Here is a 21,522-nt window from a genome sequence, read left to right on the forward strand (position 1 = left end):
TTTGTGTATCTCTATCTAAACACCTATTTCTCTGCTGATTTGTCTCCTTATCTCTCATTCTAGCCATTGTCCTTTCTGGTTGTCCTCACCCCACCAATTCTGCCTCTTTTTAATTCCCTCTATGCCAACTTCTCCCAGTCTCTTTTGGTGTTCCTTCTCTCCATGGGCTTGTCTCTGTATATCCCTCTGTACGTGTTTCACTATGTCTTCTTCTGTCTCCCTGTCTACATCCCTAACCCCTCTCTCTATCTTTATTTCTCTATGAATATACATCTATCTCATCATAGACATGTTTGTATATTTGTCTCCTTCTATGACTGGATATGTGACTGTGTCTGAGGGTTAAGTGTATATGGGCACGTGTCTCTCTGTGCCTCTATTCGTTTTGCAGGGAGCAAAGTTGGGATGAGTGTATAGGAAGAACCTGGTTTGCATATATTTTGCCTCTGGGTCTGGATATGTTTGCACAAGTATAGATCTGTACATGTATTTGTGGACCTGCATGTGTTCACAGGTGTGTGTGTGTGTGTGTGTGTGTGTGTGTGTGTGTGTGTGTGTTCCTCCATGTCTACTTCTTTGTTCCTGGCTCTTTCCATGTGTACCTCCCTCTCAGTCTCTATCCCTGTATCTGACTTTCTCATTCTTTCTTTGGTATGGAGGTCTGTCTCTCTAGATGCATGGAGTGTCTAGCCCTCTTATGTGTCTTTCTGCAGGTCTCTGTGCACATGTCTGTCTCTATGTTGCTTCTGGTATCTTTTTGTTTTCATTATCTCCCTCTCTTTACATGCCTCTGTCATTTAAATCCATCTTTCCTTTCTACTCCCCACCAATCCCACCATTTCCCAGTTCTTTTTCTAGGTCTATTCTGGTCTGTATATCTATACCTTTTTCTCAGTGTCCAACTCTCTCCAATGTCTTTCTCTCTTGGCTTTACTTCCTCTCCCTGACAGTCTATCTCTTTTTCTCTCAATTTCCCTATTCTCTCCCCATCATCCTTCCTTTAGTGCCCTGGGTTCCATACAGGCCCAAGTTTGAGCATCAGCCTACCTTGCCTCACACAGGGTTGATCCCCACAAGTCCCTTTCCCTTATCTGGGCCTCAGTGTTCTTATCTGTAAAAGAGATATGTTCACCCCTCCCTCCCCCAATAGTTCTGGTAGGATGAGATGGCACCAACACCAAGCATAGCCCTGTGTATTTGGTCCATAGCTCTAATACTCAATGCATGGTGGTGATTCTTCCTACATTCACCAATACATATCACAAATCACAAAACCCTTCCTGAACTGCTCCTCTCTTCCCCAGAAGGGTAACGTGAAGCTCCCAGAGTCCTTCACCCAGCAAATCCCCTGCCCAAGGAAGGAGCCTGAGCCCCATGACCTCCCTCTAGGCCTTACCCACAACACCCACACGAATATGGGTGTGCACTTCACCAAGGCGGCAATAATTCCCCAAAACCCTCATGAGGTTTTCAGCTCCAAAGCAGGCTTTGCTTTTCAGCAGTGACTCAGAGGCTTGATCCACTGGCACAGTGCAACGATTCTGGAAAATGAGGGGTTATTACAGAAGAGGCATCAGGTGGGAAATGTGGTCTGAGTCTAGATCTCCAGCTTTCAGTGAAACTTTCAGGGCCACCTCCCTGTGATCACCAAGATCCCCAAGGCTGAAACTGAGGGCTTCTCACACAGGTCCTGAATACCTGACATTTGCCTGCTTGCACAAGGCCTCTTTCTCCACTGTCACTGCATCTTCAGTCTTCTCTGTCCCTCCCTCTCTCTAGACACACAGATCTCTTGCCTCCTTCAGCAGGGGAAAGATGGCATCCTGGCCTCTAGTCAAGCCAGGTTTGAATTCCAGCTCTGCCTCTCACAGGTGTGTGTGCATCAAATCCTGCTCCCCTTCTCTGGGCCTCAGTGCCCTCATCCACAAAACAGGTAAACTACCTTCCCTGCCTGTGCTGGCAAAATAGTGCCTGGCCCATAGCCTACTTTCCCTTGATCCCTCACATAGGACAAAGCCACTCCAGCCTCCAACTCCTTACTCCTGATGCCCTTCCATCTCTTCCTCTTTCCTTACTCACCCAACACAGCAATGCAAAATAGGAATTAAGCTAAATATCCATCAGTAAGAAATAGGTTAAGGAAATATATCCTTAAAGTGGAATACAAATGAAAGAGAGATGTCAGAAAAGGATGCTCACCACGTTTTTTTGCCATAAAGAAGGCCAAAAATTATAAATGAGATATCAGGTTTCTCCCAAATGAGTAAAGATTAAAAGGTTTAATGATATCAAATGTTGGAAAGGATGTAGGGAAATAAGCCCTCACACATTCATCTACCCCAGTGGTAGGTAGATAAATTGGTATAGCCACTAGAAGAGAGGCAATTTGTCAGTGTCTGGGAAAATGTAAAATACATAAAGTATATGACCTAGCCATTCCACCTCTTAGTACCCAACCTATACAAACACTCACCCACCAGCCAAGATAACATGGGCAAGGGTGTGTGTTAAAGTACTGCTTAGAATGATTAAAAATTAGAAACTAACTTTATTTAGCATATGAAAAGTACACCTCTACAAAAAATTTGCCACAAAAAAAAGCAAGCCCCAGGATGACACATATGAATGACACTTCCAAACACTTCCTTATCTATTTCTCTCTATATATACATCTACATATATATATAAAACAAAGAAAAACATCTGAAAAAACAGCCACCAAGCTAACAATGGTGGTTACCTCTGGGTATGGATAAAGGAAATTGGAATTAAGGATACTGATGAAAAGTTACTTAACCTGTCTATAATTGCTTTTATTTTTTCTACTTTAGGAAATTCTGCACCTAGTGCAAAACTGAAAACACGTCCCGCAACACTCAGTTTCTCTCCTCAGAAGCAACCATGTTACTATAATACTTTAACATTTTACAACAAAACTGTGTTTCTGTGTTAATGATATAATTAGAAAGTAGTGTGATTTGTGTTAAACAGAAAAACAGAGACATTTTTTTAAAAGTTAACAAATAGTTAGCTATATTTTCCAAATTTTCTAGGGACAGTATGTATTATCCTTACATATGGGGAAAAAAAGACTTTCCAAAAATCTAAAATATAGAAAGGAGTAAAGTGAAACAAATATTAAAAAGTCATCTAGTAAAGCAAAAAGCTCAAAGTTGAGGCCCAGTTCAATTACTAAAGGGCTGGAAGCCATAGTCCAAGTTATGACCCTCCAACCCTGGCCCCAGGCTACCCTGAAAGAGGCTAAATGCCCCTAGCTCCAGCTTACCAGGTTTTTGACCTGATGCTGTGTGCTGGCCTTGAAAGCCACCGTTGGCAGCTCATTCCGAAGGTAATCAAGCCACTTCTCCACAACCTCTTTGGGGACCAAGTCTGGGGAAAATAGAAAAACATAAGACTTAGTAAGGAGAACATCACTTTGATGGCTCACTCCAAATATACATCCACCCACACCAAGGCTAGGCCCACCTCCTGCCAACAGATGTCTCTCCCTCACCCTACCAGTATCTGTCCAGTTCCCAGGTTAGAATTAGAAAGGACAATTTACTCTAGGGGACCAGTTGGCCCTCCCTGAGGGGACCTCTGTCCCTTAGGGAAAAGGGGCAAATTAACTGTTTGGTCCCAGATGCCTTCCTTCCAAGCAAGGCTTCCTGAAGATTGTGTTTCCCATCCTCTCTGTGGATCATTCTAGGTTGGGCCAAATGTCAAGAATAACTCTGAAGAGAAGATGGCTACCATTTGTAGAGTACTAACCATGCACATACCAAGCATTTTATCATGAATTCTCACAACAACCCTATGAGGCTGGAACAATCACAGCCCACTATACAGCTAGAGAAATGGAAGCTCTCAGGTGACATGACTTGTCCAAGATCCTAGTGAAAATGACAGTACAACTGAGATAAGACTCAGATCTCAGTGACTCTTGAGTCCATGTGATCTTGTGCCCTAGTCTTTGGGTTCCAGCTTAGGGTAGACAGGAACTCTCCCAACTTCTGTTATACGGTGTGTGTGTGTGTGTGTGTGTGTGTGTGTGTGTGTGTGTGTGTATCTTTCAACAATTAACTTTACCTCTCAGATTCCCGGCTTTAAAAACTGGATAAGAATTCCTACTTTGCAAAACTGTTATAACTACCCTTGAGTTGCTGAGTCTCAGGGTCTGGTTGGAGCTAGTCTTTCAAGGTTTGGTCCCTGCCCTGCCTTATCCAATTCTGCCCAACACCTACCAATCTTGTTCAAGACCAGGACCAGCTTCTTGTTGCCTTCTGCCTGCAGGACAGCCTCCTCCATTTGGAAACAGCGACAGCCCAATGGGTCTCTGGCATCCAGGACTTCCAGAATCACATCAGAGTATTCCACCACCTTCAGAGCAGAGGACAGAGGATGAAGGCAAGGAAAGCATTGAGCATCAATCACAAAGGCCCAGGAAAGAAAAGGTCTCCGTCTCAGTCAGGAAAAACAGAAATGGAGAAGAGATGGGACAGGATTGGTGTCCTCCCTAAAGAGCCTTAAGAAATGGGTCCCAATACCTTACGGAACTCCTTGTAATAAGCCTTCCTTGTAGCCTCATCATCCAATTGAGGAAACATATTTAATTCCTGCAAAACTTCCTCCTAAAGGGAAAAAAACAGAGAGAGAACGGTCCAGGGAAGAAAGAGGGAGTGAAAGTCAGGTCTTCGGAAACCATGACAGGCTGAGGGAGCCATGGGAATCCCAGCCCACCAAAGAGTAACTCTGACTAGCCAATAAAGCTGGGAACTGAAAGAATGGATAGAGCTACATGGTGCATGTATGTGCCTGTGTGTAAGTATGTGCTCAAGTACTAGCTAGAGACCTGAGTATGCATCTGTGTATGTAAGGAAAGAATGTGAGAGGGAGGTATAAGTGAGAAAAACAACCTGTGGGGGGAACATGGGATGGAAGAAGCAAAATATGCACTTTATGTTAGAAAAGGAACTTTGAATTGGAAAGTGCATATTCTGTGAGATGAGAATACGTGCCAAAAGGGCAGTAAGAAGTCCAAGAAGGAAGATGGCACCCCCCTCACACGCACTTTTCTGTTAACACTTCCTTCACACTTATACCTTCTCTCCCCCACTGTCCCCTGGTCTTAGGTCTCCCTTCTCCTACTCCCAGCCCCATATTTGGGTTCCAGCTTAGGGGTTTTCCAGTCACAGATAAGGCTCGAAATGGCCATCTGCCTCCCTCTCATCCCTCCCTTCTTCCCTTTCCACAGTTTCCCATCTTCACTGCACTAATTCCCTACTTCCCCTCCAACAATCTCACATCTTCCTTCTTTCCCTTTCAAGATGCTTCTGAGCAAACCCAAACCAGTCTGACCCAGAAGCAAAGGCTGCTCTCTTACCTTGTGCTCAAACTCCTCCTGGCGTTGCAGGGCATCCTGACAATAGCTCTCGATGGTCCTACGTCTGTGTCTCTCTTGCTCCCGTGCAGCCTGTTGCTTCTCCCTCATCTCTTCAACCTAACAAGTGAACACACACAGGACTACAGCTGACTAGATCTGTAGCCTAAGGGAGGGATAGGAGACCTCGAATAACAAGGAGCAGGTGACAGAGGGAAGAAACAGTGTTGATATGGCAGAGGTAGGAGGAACAGGGATACAGGGAGAAAACAGATATAACAGCAGGGGATAAGGGGCTTGAGAGAAAGGAAACAAGAGATGAAGGAAGGGAAAGTGTGGCAGAGAACAAAAGAAAGAGGGCATGTGAAGCTGAGAACATGTTCTGGGAAAAGGGAACCAATTAAGACCAGAGTGAGAAAAGAGAACAAGCTCCTGGGATGCTCCATCATTTAAAGAGCAAGAAAATGAAGCAGCAGCCAAGGAGACTGGAAAAGAGGAAGGAAGACATCTAGGAGAGTGAAATGACAAGAAAGTCAAAGGGAGGGTGTTTCAAAGAAAGCATGGTCTCAAATCCTGAGAATTCAGATGAGATGACAGAAGGAAACTATCCATGAGTGTGATGTCAGAGAATGAGCAGACAGTGAGGCTGACAGGATTCAGTGGAGCAGCAGGGCAACAATGGACTGGGAGGTGAGCAAATGGAGACACTTAAATAAAGTATCAAAGTGACTACCTTCTCTTCTTTATTCTGCAAACAGCCTCAACAACCCTAACAACTCTGGTCTTTGCCCTTCCCTTCACCACTTCTGTGGACCTGGCAGTCAGGACAGGCCCTCTCTCTCCCCCAAGGTCAAGGGCTTACCCTCTTCTTCTTTAATTCAGCCTCCCGACTGGCATGATCATTGGAGTGAACAAACTGGGGAGCAGAGGCTACTTTGGAAGCTGCTTTCTTTCCATTCTGCTTTGTAGGCTGGTCACCGCACAAGAGGAAACAATCAAACAGAGCTAATGAATCCATGGAAATCACCCATCCTGGAGGGTTGCTCAAAAGTAAGCAAAAAGAAAGGCTCCTTTCCCACAGGTCTGCCCATCTGGCTCGAGAGAGACCCTCCCTCTCCTAGGCGGGGGTTGACTGAGGAACCCCAGGAAAGGTGGAGACAAATGGAAAAGTTTCTCAATTAAAGGCCAAGAGAAATGCTAAGTAGCTCTCAAAGTGTGGTTCTTGGACCACAGCAGTGACATAACCTGGGAACTTGTTATAAATGTAAATTATGGAAGGCCATGACAGACCTACTGAATCAGAAACTCAAGGCTGGAGGCTAGCAATCTGTGTTTAAACCAGCCCTCCAGTTAATTACCCAAAACTAAAAAAGTGTGAGAACTTTAACACACTAAAATTTAAGAACAGTGCTCTGGACCATCTTACTTGTCTACACCTTTCCTAGCAGGACCAGGATCTGGAGCCAAAGATTATATTTTGGCCTCCCTCCTCAACAAGAGCAATTGGGACTTGGGAACCAGACATACTCAAGTTCTAGCTGTGCTACCTTGAACCTAGGAACTTTCTCACTAAGGCTGTTTCCTCATCTTAAAAATGGGACAATGGCAATCCCTACACCAGGGTAACTCAAGCACAAAGCAGTACATGGCTTGTGGTGGAAACTTAATAAATGCTGACTCTGTACTGCAGCCAACCAGAGAGGGGGGAAAAGCCATATCCTCTAATTCCAATGTGGTGCTCTCTCTGGAATGATCCAACATCTACTGGCATTTGTAGGCCCCTTCCAGGGCAGGCAGTCCTGAACTACCCACAACAATGGGTACAGCTTACCTGAGGGTGGAGCCAACTTACCTTCTTGCAGCCTTTGGAACCTTTACCTGGTTTTTTATTTTCTACAAAAGAAAAAAAAAGCCATTATCCACCTACCCAACATCTGTTTATACCTTAATCAAAGTCAAGTCACTGGGAACCTAAGGAGGACTCAGATACTATGTCTGTCCAGGCTCAGAACAAGAAAGACATGAAGATGGCAGCAACAGGGCCAGAGGAAGTAATGGATAAAATATTTGAGGCATTATTTTAATGCAAACTGAAATAATGCTTATGGGAATTCTGTGAAAAGTGACCTGAGTGCATGCTTGACTCCTCTCTCTCCCCTAAGTTTTGGCTGGGGGCAACTCACCAATTGCCACACCAATCTGAAGTTGGGCACTGACAGCATGGGAAGGTAATCTGAGGAGTCCCAGGTGGCTAAGCCAAGGCATATACCCTCAGCACACAGGGAGAGAACTGTTCCTTCCTGCTGATCCTGCTCTGGCCATTACCTCCAAAAGGACTTGCCCTATTTAGCCAAATTGAGGCCTCCATAAGGAAGCGAGAGCTCACCTTCTTCAATCACATCTGAACAAAGCCCAAAAACTTAAGAGGCCTCACCCTCTTCATGAGAAGTCCCATCTGTCATCCTCTTCACCGCTGGCCTCTTGAGAAACAATGGCTTCCTAATTCTTACCACCTGCAAGGGAGCTAAAGGAATTCCTAAAGGGGGAAGTTCTGGAAGGTCAGGATATATACAAACAAATATAGGGGCAGCTTGGGATTACCAGAGAGAGGCTCCCCAATCACATAAGGTGGTTCACACCAAAGCAGAGTTAACAAAGGAAACAGAGAATTTAATACTATTGTAAATTCTTAAGGAGATTCAAGAAGATACTTCAAAAGAACTGTAAGAAAAAAAATTCCCAAAATTTAATATTAAATAAAAATTCAATAGATGTAGTGAAAAACAGCACAGACATCATTAACAACCAAACTAACAAGCTGGAAGATCAAGGGAAGAGCTTGCTTAAAACAAAACTCTAAAGAAATGGAAATTATGGGTAAAAATACAAAATGGAGAATAGACTCAGGAGAGCTAATATCTAAATAACAGGAGTTTCAGAATGAGAAAAAGGTATAAATGAGAGGCATTTGTTTTTTTTAAATGATAGATGAAAGTTCCTTAAATTGAAAATAGGCTTGAGGTTTCAGATTAGAAAGACTCATGAAGCACCAAGATTAACAAAAAAAGACACATCATAGGCATACTCTAATGAAATTTCTCAACTCCAAGGATAAAGAGAAAATCTTATAAACTTCGAAACAGGAGTTTCCAAAGAAGTGAAGAGAAGCAGACAGCCTTCTCAAATCTACAACTCTGAACATTTAAGACAGAAAAACAATTACAAAGTTCTGAAACAAGACACAAGCTGAATACCTATACCTAACCTTCTTTTACATGAAGGTAAAAGACATTTTCAGATGTGCAAAGATTAGTAGCACCTGAATTCGTGTAAAACTATAGCTGACCCTTGAACAACACAAGTTTGAACTCCATGGATCCACTTATACAGATTTTTTATATAAATACAGTGCAGTACTGTAAATGTGTTTTCTCTTCCTTATGATTTTCTTAACATTTTCTTTCCTCTAGCTTCCTTTATTGGAAGAATACAGTATATAACACATTCAACAAAATACATGTTAATTGACTGTTATGTTACTGGTAAGGCTTCTGGTCAACAGTAGGCTATTAGTAGTGAAGTTCTGGGGGAATCAAAAGTTATGTGTGAATTTTTGACTGCATAGAGGCTTGAGGCCACTAACCCCCAAGTTGTTCAAGGGTAAACTATACTTGAGGAAGTAAACCAGTAAAAATAAAAATTAACTCAGATAAAGATCTCAAGCTAAAGGAAACAAATAATAGTGGGCAGAAAATCTATTAAAGCTTTAAGTTGAAAAAATAACAGAAAAACCATTAAATCTTTTAAAACGCTACTAATGTAGCTAAGAACTGTAACACATATTTAGAAAAGATTTTTAAAGTCCAGGAAGCATATCATAAGGAAATAGCTCAGCATCAAAGTATCAAATCATTTCAACAAAATCCTGGAATCAAGCAATAGGGGTTGGAAAAGCAAAATCATGAAAGCATGCTTAATGTCTTACTTTGGAAGGGCAGGATAAAAATAGTTATTATTTAATTTTGGTAAAGTGACAGAGATATTCAAGTTTAATTATGTTTGATATAAACATGAATGCAATTACTACCATAACCTTAATTACTGGTGGAGAATTTTTTTGAGCTTGGAAAGTAAATAAATAAGAGACTAAGAGGAAACAAACAAAAAATATAAAATAATATGGCAGAAATTAGACCAAACATATTAGTTACCATGATGAATGTTAATGGATCAAATGTCCCTGTAACAACAACAACAACAACAACAACAACAACAACACCTCAAGTCTCCTTTTCTTTCAAAGTACTCATGTTGCAATGAAAAGAATGTGAGGTTGGGAATGAACCAGGACTGGCCATTTTACTCAACAATTTCCATCTGCCTAACTTCCCTAGAAACTGGGGCCCTGTGCTGGATACAGGCACACAATAAAAGAAAATATATCACTTAGTGACGGGGAAAACATCTGCTTCAGAAGGGAGAAGGAAGGCAGGAAGAGAGAATGCAAAGTGAAGAAGAAAGGAAGGACACAGTCATCACTCACAGCACCGCAGCACTCAAGGAGCCATGGTTAACCTGTCTTGTAACAGCTTCAGAGAGAAAACAACTATCACTTTGTAGACAGCCAGAACCAGACCTAGGTTTCCATTCTGGCTCAACAGCTACCTAGCTACATGACCCTGAAGAATTTTCTTAAGTCTCTGTAAGCTTCAACTTTTCCACCCACCACTACTTAAAGGCAGATCTCTCACCCTAATTCTTCCAACTCTCCTTGGAAACAATTCCCCAACCTTCTGCCTTAATGGAGACTCAGCTCTCCTGCTTCACCTTCCTACCTCTGGAAAGGTGGCTGTTGTTTCCTCAGGTACACGAATACTTTGTGGGCCAACAGGTGGAGGAGGTGTCCTCTGGACTCACCATTGCCAAACTAAAACTACTTCTCCTTCTTGTTAAAACAAAGAAATGAAAAAAAGAGGGGGGAAACCCTGCTCTTTTTGAGACTGCTACTATCCCTGTCACCTATGAGTCACTTTTCCTCATTTATTGACACACCTGGCACATAGCTTTACTTTCAATCTGACTCCTGTCATCATCAACCTGGGTAACTTTGGTGACCCCAGGGCCCCTGCCAATATGGGTTTCACACTTCCTCGACATCCCCACTCCATGAAGTCACCTGCCTACCCACTGCAGTGGTGATGCCTATGATCATCATCTGTAACTGACTGGACTTCACATAGCAGTCTCAAACATCCCTCTCAGTCATCTTCAAGCTCATTTGTTCACCCCCTAGAGTCTTCCAAAGTGAAGTCTCCACTCTATTCCTTATTCATCAGCCATACCCCTACTCTCCCTCCCTGCGCAGCACACATTCATCTGTCATTACAATGGATTACATACCTGTGCCACCAGCCACAGGCAGCTATAAATCTTTTAATGTTTATTTATTTTTGAGAGAGACAGAGACATAATGCGAGTGGGTTAGGGGCAGAGAGAGAGGGAGACACAGAATCCGAAGCAGGCTCCAGGCTCTGAGCTGTCAGCACAGAGGCCAACACGGGGCTCGAACTCACGAGCTGTGAGCTCATGACCTTAGCCAAAGTCAGACACTCAACTGACTGAGCCACCCAGGTGCCCTGGCAGCTGTAAATCTTTTAAATGACAAAACACATCCTCCTTTTTAATAACCATTCAAAAATGTACAATTAAAATTGTATTTAACCACTCCTTGTAGGGCTCCTCAATAACCTCCCCAGATTTAATCATTATCATTACCATTTGGGTCCAAGGTATGACTGAGAGCGAGGGTGGCTGCACCATGAGGCACCTCCCCTATCTTCCACTGCAGTCATTCCAGTTAGTATGATCATTACTTTAGCTGCAATTTACCAAAGTCTGTGTTTTGTGAATACATGTAAAGGTTTTGTTTAATATTCACCATTTTTCCCACTCAGGTAGAACAATATGATTGTTCTGTAACAGGTAATAAGTCATATGGTTCCAAACTAAAAAGGTGTATTTTGAAAGGTCTTCCACACTTGTCCCTAACCACTGCACCTCCTCACTGCAACAAGAAACCACTTTATCAATGCAAATGCAAATATATATAATCTTATTTCCCCCCATTTGCTCCCACTGACAATAACATAGTATGTCCTCCTGTTGACAACTTGCTTTTTTCATTTAACAAATAAATATTGGAGATCTCTTCATCTAATATTTTTCCATACAATATTCTCTATATATAATCTTTCCATATAATACTTCATTTATTTTTTATTATAATACTTCATTTCTTTTAAACTGCTAGGGTTCTTTTGTATGCATACACTCCACTTCATTTAACCAGCTAATTATTGTCTTTTCCATCAGTATCAATAATTTTATTATCATCTGGTATTTGATATTCTTTTTTTTTTTAATTTTTTTTAACATTTATTTATTTTTGAGACAGAGAGAGACAGAGCATGAACAGGGGAGGGGCAGAGAGAGAGAGGGAGACACAGAATTGGAAGCAGGCTCCAGGCTCTGAGCCATCAGCCCAGAGCCCGACGCGGGGCTCGAACTCACGGACCGCGAGATCGTGACCTGAGCTGAAGTCGGACGCCCAACCGACTGAGCCACCCAGGCGCCCCTGGTATTTGATATTCTTAAAAGTATAATTAATTTTGTTCATTTTTCTTGTGTTGAAAAAAATTATTTACTTTTGGTATTCACGTAACCACAGTCTGATTCTTGTTGAAATTTTTGTGTGATATATAAAGTAAATGTACTGAATTTTTTTTCACCAGGCCCACAGAGGCAGGGCCACCATTCACACAGAATATGGGGTCACTGGGTTGCATAATTCTTGTCCAGTCTATAATGTCATTTTCTATGTGGATACAGCAAGATAAAGGCAGGAAGCACAGAACCAAACCTGCCTTAATGCTCTTGCCTTCCCTCTTATAAGGGAGAGTCCATGCATCACATTTGTCTTCTCTCTCTAGGCTATAAAAGAATAGTGGTAGGAGGAAGAATTGAGTTAGCACACTGAGACATTCTAGTGCCTGGCACACAGTAAGTACCAAACAGCTATGCCTGGTCATGCTGGGTCCTTTGGACACAAACGAAATGTGGGTGAGAAGTTAACAGCACAGTGTAGGAGACAGACTCGATCATACAGTGTCAATAGTTCCAGTTCCTGTGGGTGCAGATGGTAGAAACCAAGGGAGGAGCTTAATGGGAGAGCTTCCTAGAGTAAGTGATGTGTAAGTTGAAATCTGAAAAACAAGCAAGGATTATCCAGTTGAAGAATGAGGAAAAAGGGAGGAAAAGAGTCTCAAAGGCAGAAAGAACAACAATTTGTCTCCACTGTCTGGTATATACTACTATTCACCTCAGATCAAGTCACTTAACCTTGTTGAGCCTGTTTCCTCAACTGTAAAATGGGAATGGGAGATAAGGGGAACACTACCTCCAAGAAGTTGGTAAGACAACAATGATACCATACATAAAAGACAAGACTAAACAATTTGGTATATTTGACACATAATATTACACTAGTTTCAGGTGTACAACATAGTGATTCCACAAAACAAGTCTATGTCTATGCATTATGCTATGCTCAACACAAGCATAGCCACCATCTGTCACCATACAATGGTACTACAGTACCACTGACTATATTCCATGTACTGTACCTTTTAATTCCATGACTTATTTATTCCATAACTGAAAGCCTGTATCTCTCACTCCCCTCACCCATTTTGCTCATCCCCTCATGCCATACTGAGCATTTTTTAAAAACAGAACTACCCTATGATCCAATAATCACATTTCAGAGTATTTACCCAAAAAATACAAAAACACTAATTCGAAAGGATACTTGCACCCCAATGTTTATAGCAGCATTATCTACAATACACTAGCCAAATTGTGGAAACAGCCCAAGTGTCCATCAACTGATGAATGGGTAAAGATGTAATGTATATATACAATGGAATATTACTCAGCCATAAAAAAGAATGGAATCTTGCCATTTGTAAAAACATGGATGGAACTAGAGTATAATGCTAAGCAAAATAAGTCAGAGAAAGACAAATACCATATGATTTCACTCCTATGTAGAATTTCAGAAACAAAACAAATAAGCAAAGTTAAAAAAAAAAGAGACAAACCAAGAAATAGACTCTTGGGGCACCTGGGTGGCTCAGTTGGTTGAACGTCTGACGTCAGCTCAGGTCATGATCTCACAGTTCATGAGTTTGAGCCCCACACTGGGCTCTGCACTGACAACACAGAGCCTGCTTCAGATCCTCCGTCTCCCTCTCTCTCTGCCCCTCCCCTGCTCTGTCTCTCTCTCAAAAATAAACACTAAAAAAAAAAAAAAGAAACAGACTCCTAACTAAGAGAATAAACTGATAGTTACCAGAGGGGAGGTGGGTTGGGGGCATGGGTGAAATAGGTGATGGGGATTAAGGAGTGTACTTGTCCTGGTAAGCACTGGGTGATATATAGAATTGTTAAATCACTGTATTGTACACCTGAAACTAATATAACCCTCAATGTTAGCTCTACTGGAATTAAAATTTTTAAAAGATAATAATTTTTTAAGTTGCCATGAAATACTACAAATATTCATTAAAGCTTAGCATTGAGAGGGGATAGTAAAAGAAACTCACTGTGTCTATGTTTCATCATGATGACTGACTTGAAAGCAGGTAGGTTCAAATCTGCAGGCTTTCGTCCTGTCAGAATGGAAGAAGAACCAATGTGAAGACAGAGAGGGGAACCACAATGCCACAAGCTCCCTTCTGAGCCCCCTGTAGGCAAAATGAAATGTTAAAGAACATGATAAGAAAGTCCTAACAACTAGAGGAACCAGAAGGGGCTATAATGGAGTTGGGGCCTGGTATAGCTGAATCTACACAGGGAAGGCAGCATCATACTACCCAAAAGGAGGCTATACCTAAACGCCTCTTCCTGGGTGGAGTCACTGCCTCGATGTATCAGATGGGGTCCTGGGCCCTCAATCCTCCATCCTGTAATATTATATACCCTAGTACTAAACTTCTCTATGCTGAGGGGAGAGGGTATACAAGGATGACCTGTTTCTGTATAGGATATTAATAGTACCTCTTTTCTCAAGTAGAGGGTTCTGATCTACCCTGGGAGTGGGGGAAAGAGAGATACCAGAAGTCTACCCTAGGGAAAAGGGACCTCAGAACAATACTTTTAATCTGTGTTTATGTTATACTGAGGCCAAGAGGTCAGTGAAAAATCTTGGGGGCGGGGAATCTATACCTGCATGTATGGGTTGGGATCAGTTCCTTAGTGAATGGGGGTGAGGAGATGCCTTCTGTTGTTCTACTATGGGGTGCAGAGCAACTGGGAAAACCAGCACAGTGGTTGTGTGCATCTCTGGTGCATGGGAGAGAAGTGAAGGGCTGTATATTTGTAAGTGGTCAGGGAGAAGTCCTGGGTCTCTTTGCCCTGCGGAGGGCTGGGGTGAGGGGAAAATGATGTGCCTGTTTCCACTACAAGGTGACATTAGTTGCCACACTAATGAAGGGGGGGAATCATGCAGCTTTGCATGAATGGGGTCTGCACTTTGCCTGTAGTGAGATATTCCGGACCCTTCCGTGGGAGGTGGGATGGGGGATGATGTGTTTATCTTTTAAATGGGTTGAAGTCAGCATTGTGCTAACACTGAAGGGAATAGGACCTCTAGTTCTCCGTACAGGAGTGGCGAGTAGGGACACAGCTATAAGTTCAGTGGATCAGCCCTTACACTTTGGGCAGGCAGGGGTGTCTGTGTTTTTATCCTGGATGGAGAAAGAGATCTGAGCTCCTCCACCTTGGGTATGGGGGGAGCCCATCTGGATCAAAGGTAGGATGATCGGTGATGTCATTGCCTCTCAACACTGCAGGGAGGGGGAGCTGCACCTCTCTGCTCCCTTGGGGGTCTCTCCTTGCTACATCTGGTGATTCTAAATCCTTGAGGGAAGAGTAGGAGAGGGATGATCTCTCAAATCTGAGCCCCTCTACCAGGGGACGGGGGAAGGCAGGCACCAGGGGCAGATCTGACAGCATTCCTGGGTTATGGTCTGTTTCTCTTCGCGGCGGGGCATTTGGGGAGCTGGGCCATTACAAATTCGGTAAACCAGTGCCTCCTTATGGGGTGGGGGGAGGAGTCAAGTCTTATTTTCCACAATGGGGTCTCACTCTAGCCAAGGTGAGGAAGATCTGCGTGTTCTCTAAGGGCTGAGAGGTATGCCTCAAACCACTGAGGAGGGGTGATCTAACATCTCTGCAGTAGCGGGGGCGGGGCTTCTGCAACTGGTTACAAGGGGGCTAGGCAGGGAAGTCCCCCAGCTCTTCTACCTCGGTATATTAAACGTTTCTGAGCTCCCCTGTACTGGCGGTCCAGCCAGGGTAGGCGGGAGTGGACGTGTGCAGAGGGAGTAATACACCAAAGCCTCTGTCCAAGGGGAACTGTTGCATCAAGGCGGATCTGTGTGCCTTAGCGCCGGTAAAGGCCCGAGTCGCTCAGCTTTTGGGGGAGGGAGGTATGTCTCTATAACCGTGGGATCGATGTCGCCACACGGAGACGCCTGTCTACCCTGAAGGGGTGCAGAATGGAGCCTCGCTATCCTGAAGAGAGGAGGGCACTCGATGCTTCTCCACACGTGAGGTCTGTGACTTTCTACACAGTATGTCCAGGGCTCTACATCTGCCTAGATGGGGTGAGGCCGTGCCCCTCTACCCAGCAAGAGTGCATTTGGGCACATGCCCATGTACGGAGCGATCCCTGTCCCTCACCTGGACCCTTCTACCCTGGATGAGAGCTGGTTCTCTACCTCTCTATTTCAAAGTGGAGGACGCCTCTAGTTTCCACCTCAAATACACTAGCCTTAACGCGCGGCTGGCTGGGAGAGCGCTCACAAGGAGAAAAGAGGAGAGTCGTCTCTTACCTCCACTTCCGGCGGGGATCAAAGAGGAGAGAATGGCACCACGATACGGTTGGTCGGCAGGCTGAGCTAACGCGGATAGGCTCCGACTTCCGGATCCCAGCCTTACGGCGCCGGTCCGCCCGCCTTGCTTCGGATTGACGGCTCGCGCTCGCCCATCCCTACTCCGCAGGCGCGCTGGTCCCGCCTCCCAGCTTCCCTGTGCGGTGAGAAAAAAGCCGAGAAGGGGTAGGCGGGGGACCGAGCGGCCGGGTCGACTAGTGTAGCCATATAACCTACTTGTAAGCCTAGAGCTTGTCCGATGACCTCTGCCTGGGCCCAAATATGCGTGTTCCCGAATTTTAGTAACCAAGCAATCACCATGACCGCACCATACAAGGGTGGGGGTCAGTCCCTTTGTCTACAAAGGAAGATGGCGACGGGATGGGTGTGAGAAAATGGCCGCCTAGGTCACATGTCTTGCCGAGTGCTCCCCACTTAAAAGCGACTTGGTTAGCCGTTCCCAACTTCTTCCTGGCTTGTAGGGTCCCAGACAAACCCTGAGGCAGCCGCTCCCAGCGCTTTCTGCCGAAGTTCAAATGCATGGGCAGGCCCAGGAGCTGGACAACTGGAAGCCTCTCCCACCCGTTTGCCCTCTTCTCCTCCTCCTCCTACCTCCTTATCTTTGGCCCCAGAGCGGCAAATGAAGAAAGGAATGAATGTATATCTCTGAAGTGGGTACAAATAAGGATTTCTTTAGAAACTATCTTGAGAAGCTCCTGACCTGGCTGGAGAATGAGGTCTCCCCTTAAAAATAGTAAATATTAGTCTGACAATGATTTCTTTGTGATAATTTAATTGCAGCCCCTTCTTTTCCTCAAACCTAAACTTTGGGTGTGGGGCCAAGTCCCCAGTACCTCGGGTGTGTATTCCTCCACCTCAAAAGTATCCAAGCAGAAACTGATTCCCTCTGTCTACTCCTACCCCTTACATATGCACTACTCATTGTGTCTTCTATCCTCTCGCCCTGGAGACACACAAAACTCTGCACCCCAAACCAGCCCTCACCACCTTGACCCTTCCCCCTGCATTAGCAAATTCTTCCTGTTTAAGACCTAACTCTGGTCACTTCTGTGAACTTTCACAGCTGAGTTAGAAACTCAGAACACCTTTCTGCACTTATCTCTTAATACTGTAATCATTTATATAGCTGCATCTCCACACAAATGGAAATGCCGCCTCACTTCCTGAGACTAGGGGCCATATATCTTCAAGACCTCAACAAGACCCAGCACAAGACTGGTACAAGGCAGACTTCAGCAAATATATGTGAAATGGGTGAGTTTATAGGCCTGCACCACAGATCAATGGAAAATGGACAATTTAGTAGATAGCACTGGGAAATTTGGCTCACCATAAAGAGAGAAATAAAACTGGATCCTGACTTATTTCCACATAAGATAGTGAAGAGTATCTTTGTCACCCACAACTGGGGAAACACTTTTTCAACAAAGTCCCAAATGTGCAAACTATAAGGGGAAAATGCAATGAAATCTTTGATAAGAATGAAAATTGGTGTTACTACTTCGGAAAACAATTAGCAAGTTATCCGGAATAGTTAAAGATGGGCCCTAGGACCCAGGAATTCTACTGGTAATGATGTATATAACCTCTAGACTCTTAGAGAAATTCTTTTTTTTTTTAATGTTTATTTTTGAGAGAGACAGAGACAGAGACAGGTGAGAGTGGGGGAGGGGCAGAGAGACACACACACACACAGAATCCAAAGCCCCCTCCAGGCACTGAGCTGTCAGCACAGAGCCCTACTCTGGGCTCAAACTCATGAACCACAAGATCATGACCTGAGCTAAAGTCAGACGCTTAACCCACTGAGCCACCCAGGTGCCCCTGTCCTAGAGAAATTCTTAAGCATATGCACAAGGAGGCATGTGCAAGAAAATTCATTGCATAACTGTTTGTAATAGAGAAGAAATATCAATCTAAAAGTTCACCAACAGAATGAATAAATTGTGGTACAGCTATACAGCAGCAAAAAAATGAAACAGATGCATATTTCAACCCAGATAAATTTCAAAAACACAGTGCTGAGATAAAATACAAATTGTAGAAGGATATGTAGATTTTTAAATAAATTTTTAAGTAATCTCTACACCCACCGTGGGGCTTGAACTTTTGACCACAAGAGATCAAGAATCAGATGCTTTCTTTACCGGCTAAGCCAGCCAGGTGACCATATATAGTTTTGGTTTTTTTTTAATCTATAAAACAATGCAGTGTGTTATTTATAGATTATATAAATATATAACCAATATTTTTAAGACAAGGGAATTAAATACCAAATGCAGAATTGTGATTAGGTCCAGAGAAGAAAACAAAGGAACAGAATGAGAGAGAGATACACAGAGGATTTCAATTGTTTATCCAATATTTTATCCAGGTAGTAAGTACATGGGTGTGTGTTATGTTATTATCTATACCTATTTGTATGCCTGAAATATTACATAATCTTTTTAGAAAGACTACAAGTATCTATAACAAAATTAATGATGGTTAAATCTAGGAGGGCTTGTCAGAACACTGATTGCTGGGCCCTAGTTTTGTTTCACTAAGTCTGGTAGGGCCCAGGAATTTGAATTTCTAACAAGTTTCCAAGTGATGATGATGATGAAGAAGAAAGAGGGGGAGGAAGAGGAGAATCATCTGCAGCTGCTGCTTGTCCAAGTACCATATTTTGAGAACTACTGACAGAGAAAATGAGCTTATTGGTGAATTTTGTTGTCTTTATTGTGCTTTTCTGTGTTTTCTATGTAGTCAATGAATATGAACTACTTTACGGAGAGGTTTTTGTTGTTTTGTTTTTATTTAATTCACCTTAATCTCTACTTCAAACTCTTATTTCCCGCCTGTAGGCATCCATTCTATGGTATTTTATGCAGATTTTTTCTTTATATGTGTTCTTGCAAAATATGTATTGCTGTTTTATGTTCATGTAATTCCCCCAAATTTTTATGTTTCACATTTTAAAATTCAGAACACTTGGGGCGCCTGGGTGGCGCAGTCGGTTAAGCGTCCGACTTCAGCCAGGTCACGATCTCACGGTCCATGAGTTTGAGCCCCGCGTCAGGCTCTGGGCTGATGGCTCAGAGCCTGGAGCCTGTTTCCGATTCTGTGTCTCCCTCCCTCTCTCTCTGCCCCTCCCCCGTTCATGCTCTGTCTCTCTCTGTCCCAAAAATGAATAAACGTTGAAAAAAAAATAAAAAAAAAATCAGAACACTTGAAAGAATAGTACAATGAAAACCCATATACCCTTAATATTTTGCCAGACTTGCTCTACTTCTCTTTTTATGTGTATGTATACATTTTCTTTTTTGATGAGCCATTTAAAAGTTGCAGGCAATGTAACACTTCACCCCTAAATACTTTGGCAACATCTACAAGAATAAGGACATTCTCCTATTCAACTACAATACCCTTATCATACTTAAGAAAATTTAACAACAATTCAATAATACCATCAAAGGTACCTTATATTCAAATTTTCAAATTGTGGCCAAAATATTTTTAGATCTAATCATTTTTGATCCCAGGATCTAACCAAATTTTATGCATTATGTTTGGTTGTTGTATTGCTTTAACTTCTTTTAATATAGAATAGTACTCCTATATTTTGTGTGTTTTGTATTCCACTAATGTTTTTGAAGAGTCCAGGCAGTTTCTTGCAGAATGTCCCACATTCTAAATTCATCTGCTCTTTTGACATGATTAGATTCAGGTTAAATATTTCCAGCAATAATCATTTGTTTCATATGGTATCACCTCAAGAGGAACATAACATCAGGTTGTGCCACTATGGAGGAAGCTTTATGTGTGCATTTTTATTTTATATAAACGGTATCTCGTTTCTTATTTTTTCATTTGGCTTTGTGTTTTTAAAGTCTATCCATATGACTGTGTACACATCCAATCCATTGCTCTACTTGCTCATGCTAACTACAGTGTGCCTTCCTATTTTCCTTGAATATTCCCCAGTGATGGACAGCAAGATTGCCTCCAGCTCCCTGATACCACAAATAATACTGTGATGAACACTCTTGTGCATGTCCCCTTATTGGCCTGTATGAGAATTTCTTTTAGAACATACACTCAGAACCAGAATGATTGCATCATAAAGTGTGCATGTACTTAGTTTGACTAAGAACATCCATACTGCTAGATGGTTCTCTGAGAGAGCTACACCAGTCCACAGTTTTACCATCGATGTACAAGGATTCCTGTGTCCCTACATGCTTACTAACACTTGACATTTTCCAGATTTCTAGTTTTTGCCAGTATAACAAGTATAAAGTAATATCTTATTTTTAGTTTGCATTTCTCTGATTACTAATGAATTTTTTAGCATCTCTTTATATGTGTGTTAAATGCCTCTTCTGTAAATTGCCTGCTTGTATAGTTGGCCCATTTTTTCCATTGAGATTCCTATCTTTCCTATCTATTTGCTAGAGTTCCTTATATAGTCTAGCTATTAGTATCCTATCAGTTTCAGACACTGCAAATATTCTCTCCCTATTTTAACTTTGTCCATGTTAACCTTTTTTTAAAAAACAGAAATGGTTATATAATCAAATCCATCAAATTTTTGCTCTATGGTTTTTGGTTTGGGGGTTTGATTTAAAAAGTATTTCCCTCCTCCCAGATCACAAAGATATTCTCCTACTTCTTTTCCCATTAACTTTATGGTTTTACCTTTCACCCTTAGGTTTTAATCTATCTAGAATCCACTATCATATGAAGTGATAAATAAGGATACAATTTTATTTTTTCTGCACAATGAGCCATGTTTCAATAATTCTTACTTTTTCACTGATTTGCTGTGCCACCTTTGTCACATATTATGAAACATACACACACAAATCTGTTTCTGTTCTTCTACTAATACTACCTTATTTTTGATACTTTGTAATATATCATAACATCTAATAGGGCAAGTACCTCCATTTAGTATTGTCTTAGCTATATCTCCACATAATTTTTAGAAAGTGTTTATCAAGCTCTTCAGAAATCCACCTGGAATTTTTATTAGAATCACACTAAATTTATAGATTAAATTGAGGGAGTTGACATCATCAAAATATTAACTCATCTTATCCAAGAACATGAAATATCTCATTTGTTCAATTCACCTATCTGGGT

At 42.4% G+C, this 21,522-nt stretch overlaps 1 protein-coding gene across 4 annotated transcripts; it reads right to left on the reverse strand.

Moving 5' to 3' along the window:
• Nucleotides 1-548: 548 nt before the first annotated feature.
• On the reverse strand, nucleotides 549-16,466 carry GNL3L (G protein nucleolar 3 like). Of its 4 annotated transcripts, none has more exons than XM_040466909.1 (9): nucleotides 16,336-16,465; nucleotides 14,044-14,184; nucleotides 7,233-7,273; nucleotides 6,243-6,350; nucleotides 5,384-5,500; nucleotides 4,548-4,631; nucleotides 4,245-4,380; nucleotides 3,287-3,390; nucleotides 1,361-1,541 (listed from the first exon to the last, which is right to left on the reverse strand). In XM_040466909.1, exons 2-9 carry the CDS (start codon nucleotides 14,060-14,062, stop codon nucleotides 1,386-1,388), a joined length of 765 nt encoding a protein of 254 aa, XP_040322843.1. In that variant the 5' UTR covers nucleotides 14,063-14,184; nucleotides 16,336-16,465; the 3' UTR covers nucleotides 1,361-1,385. The 4 variants fall into 4 exon arrangements, with proteins under 4 accessions (XP_040322846.1, XP_040322845.1, XP_040322843.1 ...); XM_040466910.1 differs by having other exon boundaries at nucleotides 14,044-14,109; nucleotides 16,336-16,463; XM_040466912.1 differs by lacking the exon at nucleotides 5,384-5,500 and having other exon boundaries at nucleotides 549-1,541; nucleotides 16,336-16,466.
• Between the last annotated feature and the right edge of the window lie 5,056 nt (nucleotides 16,467-21,522).

The sequence above is a fragment of the Herpailurus yagouaroundi genome, unplaced genomic scaffold (genome assembly GCF_014898765.1).
Source record: "Herpailurus yagouaroundi ecotype Mexico unplaced genomic scaffold, PumYag 67005, whole genome shotgun sequence".
Taxonomy (NCBI): domain Eukaryota; kingdom Metazoa; phylum Chordata; class Mammalia; order Carnivora; family Felidae; genus Herpailurus; species Herpailurus yagouaroundi.